General features: G+C 43.4%; 1 protein-coding gene across 6 annotated transcripts in view; it reads left to right on the forward strand.

Moving 5' to 3' along the window:
• Positions 1-10,000, forward strand: part of LOC116359614 (palmitoyltransferase ZDHHC7) — a 33,017-nt gene that overhangs the window by 16,786 nt on the left and 6,231 nt on the right. For all 6 annotated transcript variants that reach the window (XM_031812586.1, XM_031812587.1, XM_031812588.1 and 3 more), the window contains one exon: positions 5,301-5,431. In XM_031812586.1, the coding sequence (XP_031668446.1) occupies positions 5,301-5,431 (131 nt within the window). The remainder of the gene's footprint in view (positions 1-5,300; positions 5,432-10,000) is intronic.

Raw genomic sequence — 10,000 nt, forward strand, 5'->3', positions numbered from 1 at the left:
TGTGGTAGGCTACTGTTTACTGCTACATTCACTGTGGTAGGCTACTGTGGTAGGCTACTGTTTACTGCTACATTCACTGTGGTAGTCTACTGTGGTAGGCTACTGTTTACTGCTACATTCACTGTGGTAGGCTACTGTTTACTGCTACATTCACTGTGGTAGTCTACTGTTTACTGCTACATTCACTGTGGTAGGCTACTGTTTACTGCTACATTCACTGTGGTAGTCTACTGTGGTAGGCTACTGTTTACTGCTACATTCACTGTGGTAGGCTACTGTTTACTGCTACATTCACTGTGGTAGGCTACTGTTTACTGCTACATTCACTGTGGTAGTCTACTGTTTACTGCTACATTCACTGTGGTAGGCTACTGTTTACTGCTACATTCACTGTGGTAGGCTACTGTTTACTGCTACATTCACTGTGGTAGTCTACTGTGGTAGGCTACTGTTTACTGTTACATTCACTGTGGTAGGCTACTGTTTACTGTTACATTCACTGTGGTAGGCTACTGTTTACTGTTACATTCACTGCGGTAGGCTACTGTTACCTTCACTGTGGTAGGCTACTGTTACATTCACTGTGGTAGGCTACTGTTACATTCACTGTGGTAGGCTACTGTTACCTTCACTGTGGTAGGCTACTGTTACCTTCACTGTGGTAGGCTACTGTTACCTTCACTGTGGTAGGCTACTGTTACCTTCACTGTGGTAGGCTACTGTTACCTTCACTGTGGTAGGCTACTGTTTACTGTTACATTCACTGTGGTAGGCTACTGTTTACTGTTACATTCACTGTGGTAGGCTACTGTTACCTTCACTGTGGTAGGCTACTGTTACCTTCACTGTGGTAGGCTACTGTTACCTTCACTGTGGTAGGCTACTGTTACCTTCACTGTGGTAGGCTACTGTTACTTTCACTGTGGTAGGCTACTGTTACCTTCACTGTGGTAGGCTACTGTTACCTTCACTGTGGTAGGCTACTGTTACCTTCACTGTGGTAGGCTACTGTTACATTCACTGTGGTAGGCTACTGTTACCTTCACTGTGGTAGGCTACTGTGTTTCTATGTTTAGTGTAATGGCAGATATAGAGATAAAGCAAAGCAGTTCAACACAAGCAACAACAACAGAGTTACACATGGAGTAAAACAAACATACAGTCAATAATACAGTAGGTCTATATACAGCATGTGCAGATGAGGTGAGAAGGGAGGTAAGGCAATAAATAGGCCATGGTGGCGAAGTAGTGTTGGGTAGTATATGGGGCTTTGGTGACAAAACGGATGGCACTGTGATAGACTGCATCCAATTTATTGAGTAGGGTATTGGAGGCTATTTTGTGAATGACATCGCCAAAGTCGAGGATCGGTAGTATGGTCAGTTTTACGAGGGTATGTTTGGCAGCATGAGTGAAGGAGGCTTTGTTGCGAAATAGAAAGCTGATTCTAGATTTAATTTCGGATTGGAGATGCTTAATGTGAGTCTGGAAGGAGAGTTTACAGTCTAACTAGACACCTAGGTATTTGTAGTTGTCCACATATTCTAAGTCAGAACCGGCGGGCAAGTGCGGACAGCTATCGGTTGAAGAGCATGCATTTAGTTTTACTTGCATTTAAGAGCAGTTGGAGGCCACGGAAGGAGAGTTGTATGGCATTGAAGCTCATCTGGAGATTAGTTAACACAGTGTCCAAGGAGGGGCCAGAGGTATACAGAATGGTGTCGTCTGCGTAGAGGTGGATCAGAGACTCACCAGTAGCAAGAGCAACATCATTGATGTATACAGAGAAGAGAGTCGACCCGAGAATTGAACCCTGTGGCACCCCCATAGAGACTGCCAGAGGTCCGGACAACAGGCCCTCCGATTTGACACACTGAACTCTATCAGAGAAGTAGTTGGTGAACCAGGCGAGGCAGTCATTTGAGAAACCGAGGCTGTCTAGTCTGCCGATAAGAACATGGTGATTGACAGAGTCGAAAGCCTTGGCCAGGTCAATGAATACGGCTGCACAGTATTGTCTCTTATCGATGGCGGTTATGATATAGTTTAGGACCTTGAGCGTGTGGCTGAGGTGCACCCATGACCAGCTTTGAAACCAGATTGCATAACGGAGAAGGTACGGTGGGATTTGAAATGGTCGGTAATCTGTTTGTTGACTTGGCTTTCGAAGACCTTAGAAAGGCAGGGTAGGATAGAGTAGGTCTGTAGCAGTTTGGGTCAAGAGTGTCCCCCCCTTTGAAGAGGGGGATGAGCGCAGCTGCTTTCCAATCTTTAGGAATCTCAGACGATACGAAAGAGAGGTTGAACAGGCTAGTAATAAGGGTTGCAACAATTGCGGCGGATCATTTTAGAAAGAGAGGGTCCAGATTGTCTAGCCCGGCTGATTTGTAGAGGTCCAGATTTTGCTGCTTTTTCAGAACATCGGCTATCTGGATTTGGGGGAAGGATAAATGGGGAGGCTTGGGCAAGTAGCTGAGGGGGGCGCAGGGCTGTTGACCGTTGTAGGTGTAGCGAGGTGGACAGCATGGCCAGCCGTAGAAAAATGCTTATTGAAATTCTTAATTATCGTGTATTTATCTGTGGTGACAGTGTTTCCTAGCCTCAGAGCAGTGGGCAGCTGGGAAGGAGGTGCTCTTATTCTCCATGGACTTTACAATGTCCCAGAACGTTTTGTAGTTTGTGCGAAAGAATACACATTTTTGCTTGAAAAAGCTAGCCTTTGCTTTCCTAACTGCCTGTGTATATTGTTCCTTCCCTGAAATGTTGCATATCGTGGGGGTTATTCGATGCTACAGGATGTTTTTGTGCTGGTTAAGGGCAGTCAGGTCTGGATTGAACCAAGGGCTATATCTGTTCCTGGTTCTACATTTCTTGAATGGGGCATGTTTATTTTGAATGGGGCTTATTTAATTATTTAAGATGGTGAGGAAAGCACTTTTAATAAATAACCAGGCATCCTCTACTGACGGAATGAAGTCAATATCCTTCCAGGATACCCGGGCCAGGTCGATTTGAAAGGCCTGCTCCCTGAAGTGTTTTGGGGAGCGTTTGACAGTGATGAGGGTTGGTCGTTTGGGGTTGTATCTGGTAGGCACTAGGCAGTGATCTCTGAGATCCTGGTTGAAGACAGCAGAGGTGTATTTGGAGGGCAGGTTGGTTAGGATGACATCTATGAGGTTGCCTGTGTTTACGGATTTGGGGTTGTATCTGGTAGGTTCATTGATGCAATCTACTGCAGAGATAGCCTGTAACTCCACCCCCATTTGGCATTTCTATCTTGTCGGAAAATGTTATAGTTAGGGATGGAAATGTCAGCGTTTTTGGTGGCCTTCCTAAGCCAGGATTCAGACACGTTGGCAGAGTGTGGTAAAGCAGTGAATAAAACAAACTTAAGTAGGAGGCTTCTTATGTTAAAATGCATGAAACCAAGGCTTTTACGGTTACAGAAGTCATCAACAGAGATAGCCCTGGGGAATAGGAGTGGAGCTAGGCACTGCAGGACCTGGATTTACCTCTACATCACCAGAGGAACAGAGGAGGAGTAGGATAAGGGTAGGGCTAAAGGCTATAAAAACTGGTCATCTAGTGCGTTCAGAACAGAGGAGGAGTAGAATAAGGGTACGGCTAAAGGCTATAAGAACTGGTCGTCTAGTACGTTCAGAACAGAGAGTAAAAGGAGCAGGTTTCTGGGCACGATAGAATAGATTCAAGGCATAATGTACAGACAAAGGTATGGTAGGATGTGAATACAGTGGAGGTAAACCTATGCATTGAGTCACGATGAGAGGGGTATTGTCTCTATAGATTCAAGGCATAATGTACAGACAAAGGTATGGTAGGATGTGAATACAGTGGAGGTAAACCTAGGCATTGAGTAACAATGAGAGGGGTATTGTCTCTAGAGACCCCTTTTAAACCAGGTGAGGTCACCGCATGTGTGGGCGGTGGAACAAAATGGTTAGCTGCGGCATATTGAGCTGGAGGCTCTACAGTGAAATAAGACCGTAATCACTAACCAAAACAGCGATGGACAAGGCATATTTACAGGGAGAAATATGCAACGGAAGAGTCAGTTGTAGCCCCCTCGGGCGGTTACGTCGGCAGACCAGTCGTGACGGATCGGCAGGGCTCCGTGTAATAAAAGGGTCCAGGCCAATTGGCAAAATAGGTATTGTAGCCCAAGTGGCTGATGGACCTCTTCAGCTAACAGTCCGATATGCTCCAGACAGCTAGCGGGCCGGGGCTAGCAGATGGGCATTCAGGGGAAGTCGTGACGGGGGAGCCTGTTGAAAACCCCCTTGGGCAGCTTACGTCGGTAGACCAGGAGGATCATCGGGGCTCCTTGTCGGCAGTAAAAGGGCTCCAGGCCAATTGGCTAAATAGTTATTGTATCCCAAGTGGCTGATGGACCTCTTCAACTTGCTGGGGGATGGGCCTAGCACAGGCTAGCTCCAGGCTAATTGGTGCTTTCTTCGGGACAGAGACGTTAGCCAGGGGGTAGCCCTTGGATAGCCGCTAGCTAGCTGTGGTGATCCAGATGAGAAGGTTCAGAGCTTGAGGTAGGAATCAGTATATGTGGGGAAAAAGAGTCCAGTATGCTCTGGGTTGAATCACGCTGTGCAGACTGGCAGGAGTTGTCCGGGCTAAAGGTTAACTTATGACAGCGGGCAGTGGCTAGCTGACTAATAGCTAGTTAGCTGGCTAGCTTCTGTTGGGGCTTCCCGTTCTAAAGTAAAGAGATTGGCAGCTCTATACCACATTGGGCGCGTTGCAGGAGAGTATGTGGAAGTTGAGGTTAAAAAAATATTTGAAAAATAAATGCGGAGAAAAAATATATATACACGGGACGCGACAAGACGAAGACAAAGATGCCTGACTGCTACGCCATCTTGGATATGATGATGAAATAATGATGATGATATGGATATGATGATGAAATAATAAGGATGATGATGAAATGATGATGATGATTGAGGATTATAATGAAGAAGATTGATGATGATGTTTATAATGATGATGATGATGATGATGATGTTTATGATGATGATGATGATGATACATTTGATTTTAAATGTTAATAGAACCTTTATGATCAGAGGACAAAATAATGACACCCCTCTCCTCCTCTGTCAAAATAATGACACCCCTCTCCTCCTCTGTCAAAATAATGACACCCCTCTCCTCCTCTGTCAAAATAATGACACCCCTCTCCTCCTCTGTCAAAATAATGACACCCCTCTCCTCCTCTGTCAAAATAATGACACTTCTCTCCTCTCCTCTCCCACAAATCCATCTCCCAGAATGCACCGACTTCTCTCCGCCAGTGGCGGTGATGCTGATGATCTTCCTCTGTCTGGAGGCCTTCCTCTTCCTCACCTTCACCGTGGTGATGTTCGGAACGCAGATACACTCCATCTGTAACGACGAGACGGTGAGGCACCAAGCTCTGTGGTCGTCACCACTTAAAGGAACACTTGTCGAGGTTAACACATTATTACTGACACCATGCCCAGCCTGCAGTGGTGGAAAAAGTTCTGTGGTCGTCACCACTTAAAGGAACACTTGTCAAGGTTAACAGCAGTGGTGGAAAAAGTTCTCAATTCTCATACTTGAGTACAAGTAAAGATACTTTAATAGAAAATGAATCAAGTGAAAGTGAGTCACCCAGTAAAATACTATAAAAAAGTAAAAGTATTTGGTTTTAAATGTACGTATCGAAAGTAAATGGACAAGTACAGTTGAAGTCGGAAGTTCACATACACTTAGGTTGGACTCATTAAAACTAGTTTACATACACTTAGGTTGGACTCATTAAAACTAGTTCACATACACATAGGTTGGACTCATTAAAACTAGTTTACATCCACTTAGGTTGGACTCATTAAAACTAGTTTACATCCACTTAGGTTGGACTCATTAAAACTAGTTTACATCCACTTAGGTTGGACTCATTAAAACTAGTTTACATCCACTTAGGTTGGACTCATTAAAACTAGTTCACATACACATAGGTTGGACTCATTAAAACTAGTTTACATCCACTTAGGTTGGACTCATTAAAACTAGTTTACATCCACTTAGGTTGGACTCATTAAAACTAGTTTACATCCACTTAGGTTGGACTCATTAAAACTAGTTTACATCCACTTAGGTTGGACTCATTAAAACTAGTTCACATACACTTAGGTTGGACTCATTACAACTAGTTTACATACACTTAGGTTGGACTCATTAAAACTAGTTCACATACACTCAGGTTGGACTCATTAAAACTAGTTTACATACACTTAGGTTGGACTCATTACAACTAGTTTACATACACTTAGGTTGGACTCATTAAAACTAGTTCACATACACTTAGGTTGGACTCATTACAACTAGTTTACATACACTTAGGTTGGACTCATTAAAACTAGTTCACATACACTTAGGTTGGACTCATTAAAACTAGTTTACATACACTTAGGTTGGACTCATTAAAACTAGTTTACATACACTTAGGTTGGACTCATTAAAACTAGTTTACATACACTTAGGTTGGACTCATTAAAACTAGTTTACATACACTTAGGTTGGACTCATTAAAACTAGTTTACATACACTTAGGTTGGACTCATTAAAACTAGTTTACATACACTTAGGTTGGACTCATTAAAACTAGTTTACATCCACTTAGGTTGGACTCATTAAAACTAGTTTACATACACTCAGGTTGGACTCATTAAAACTAGTTTACATACACTCAGGTTGGACTCATTAAAACTAGTTCACATACACTCAGGTTGGACACATTAAAACTAGTTTACATACACTTAGGTTGGACTCATTAAAACTAGTTTACATACACTTAGGTTGGACTCATTAACTCGCTTTTTCAACCACTCAACACATTTCTTGTCAGTTAGGACATCTACTTTGTGCAAATGTAATTATTCCAACAATTGTTTGCAAACAGATTATTTCACTTATAATTCACTGCATCACAATTCCAGTGGGTCAGAAGTTTACATACACTAAGCTGACTGCCTTTAAACAGCTTGTAAAATTCCAGAAAATTATGTCATTGCTTTAGAAGCTTCTGATCGGCTAATTGACATCATTTGAATCAATTGGAGATGTACCTGTGGATGTATTTCAAGGCCTAGCTTCAAACTCAGTGCCTCTTTGCTTGACATCAGGGGAAAATCAAAATCAGCCAAGACCTCTGGTTCATCCTTGGGAGCATTTTTCAAATGCCTGAAGATAGCACGTTCATCTGTACAAACAATAGTACACAAGTATAAACACCATGGGACCATGCAGCCGTCATACCGCTCAGGAAGGAGACTCGTTCTGTCTCCTAGAGATGAACGTACTTTGGTGCAAAAAGTGCAAATCAATCCCAGAACAACAGCAAAGGACCTTGTGAAGATGCTGGAGGAAACGGGTACAAAAGTATCTATATCCACAGTAAAACGAGTCCTATATCGACATAACCTGAAAGGCCGCTCAGCAAGGAAGAAGTCAATGCTCTAAAACCGCCGTAAAAAAGCCAGAGGTTTGCAACTGCACATGGTGACAAAGATCGTACTTTTTGGAGAAATGTCCTCTGGTCTGATGAAAGAAAAATAGAGCTGTTTGGCCATATTGACCATCATGTTTGGAGGAAAAAGGGGTAGGCTTGCGAGCTGAAGAACACCATCCCAACCGTGAAGCACGGGGGTGACAGCATCATGTTGTGGGGGTGCTTTGCTGCAGGAGGGACTGGTGCACTTCACAAAATAGATGGCATCATGAGGAAAGAAAATTATGTGGATATATTGAAGCAACATCTCAAGACATCAGTCAGGAAGTTGAAGCTTGGTCATTAATGGGTCTTGCAATGACCCCATCACAAAGCCCTGACCTCAATCCTATAGAAACATTTAGGGCAGAACTGAAAAAAGCTTGTGCGAGCAAGGAGGCCTACAAACCTGACTCAGTTACCCAGCTCTGTCAGGAGGAATGGGCCAAAATTCCCCCAACTTATTGTGTGAAGCTTGTGGAAGGCTACCTGAAACGTTTGACCCAAGTTAAACCATTTAAAGGCAATGCTACCAAATACTAATTGAGTGTATCTGAACATCTGACCCATTGGGAATGTGATGAAAGAAATAAAAGCTGAAATAAATAATTCTCTCTACTATTATGACATTTCACATTCTGAAAATAAAGTGGTGATCCTAACTGACCTAAGACAGGGAATTTTTACTAAGATCAAATGTCAGGAATTGTGAAGAACTGAGGTTAAAACCTCTTACAGCTCCCCCCTACTTTGTGCAATTTCTGCCTGAAGACCCAAATCTGGCAGCCTGTAGCTCAGGCACAGAACCAAGGATATGCATATTATTGGTACCATTTGAAAGAAAACACTCTGAAGTTTGTGTAAATGTGAACTGAATGTAGGAGAATATAACACAATATCTGGTTTAGATAAAACAATGAAAAAAACCATATGTTTTTATTTTTATTTATTTTTGTATCATCTTTAAAATTAACAAGATAAAACAAACATTCAGATAGGATGATGGGGATCATTTCAGTGAACAATATAAGAGGGCAACAGTACTTGTGCAAAGTTTCAGAATGATAACTTCCAAAATGAGTGTGCTACATGACATTTATCATGAAGTCACCCAGGTGTCCCACACAAGTAGCCCAAATGTACCCAAGTGGCCAAATTGGTGAAGGTATACACTTTGAAACAAATAACTATAAACAAAATGCCAAAATGTTGTTACTCTTACACACACCCCCCCCCGCCCCCCCCCCAAGAAAATGAGAAAAGAAAATGGGAAAAAAATTGAAAAAAATATTCATTGATAAAAAAATATAGGAAAAAATATATATACATTTACAAAATAACATGGGTAACTATTTACACACTTTCAATATTTGTAAGACCCTCAGTCCTCTATCAAATCAAATAAATGTATATAGCCCCAACCTAAAACCCCAAACAGCAAGCAATGCAGGTGTAGAAGCACGGTGGCTAGGAAAAACTCCCTAGAAAGGCCAAAACCTAGGAAGAAACCTAGAGAGGAACCAGGCTGTGAGGGGTGGCCAGTCCTCTTCTGGCTGTGCCGGGTGGAGATTAAAACAGAACATGGCCAAGATGTTCAAATTTTCATAAATGACCAGCATGGTCCAATAATAATAAGGCAGAACAGTTGAAACTGGAGCAGCAGCACGGCCAGGTGGACTGAGGACAGCAAGGAGTCATCATGCCAAGTAGTCCTGGGGCGCATGGTCCTAGGGCTCAGGTCCGCCGAGAGAGAGAAAGAAAGAGAGAGAATTAGAGAGAGCATACTTAAATTCACACAGGACACTTGATAGGACAGGAGAAGTACTCCAGATATAACAAACTGACCCTAGCCCCCCGACACAAACTACTGCAGCATAAATACTGGAGGCTTAGACAGGAGGGGTCAGGAGACACTGTGGCCCCATCCGATGACACCCCCGGACAGGGCCAAACAGGAAGGATATAACCCCACCCACTTTGCCAAAGCACAGCCCCCACACCACTAGAGGGATACCTTCAACCACCAACTTACCATCCTGAGACAAGGCCGAGTATAGCCCACAAAGATCTCCGCCACGGGCACAACCCAAGGGGGGGCGCCAACCCAGACAGGAAGATCACATCAGTGACTCAACCCACTCAAGTGACGCACCCCTCCTAGGGACGGTATGGAAGAGCCCTAGTAAGCCAGTGACTCAGCCCCTGTAATAGGAGATGACTCAGCCCCTGAGTCATCTCTTAGTCTGACTGGACTACAGATCATTCTGGTCCCTGAGTCATCTCTTAGTCTGACTGGACTACAGATCATTCTGGTCCCTGAGTCATCTCCTAGTCTGACTGGACTACAGATCATTCTGGTCCCTGAGTCATCTCCTAGTCTGACTGGACTACAGATCATTCTGGTCCAACTCCTTCAGTTTTCCCCTGATATCCATGAACAAATAGAACAAAATGTCT

Source organism: Oncorhynchus kisutch, unplaced genomic scaffold, assembly GCF_002021735.2.
Source record: "Oncorhynchus kisutch isolate 150728-3 unplaced genomic scaffold, Okis_V2 Okis03b-Okis08b_hom, whole genome shotgun sequence".
Taxonomy (NCBI): domain Eukaryota; kingdom Metazoa; phylum Chordata; class Actinopteri; order Salmoniformes; family Salmonidae; genus Oncorhynchus; species Oncorhynchus kisutch.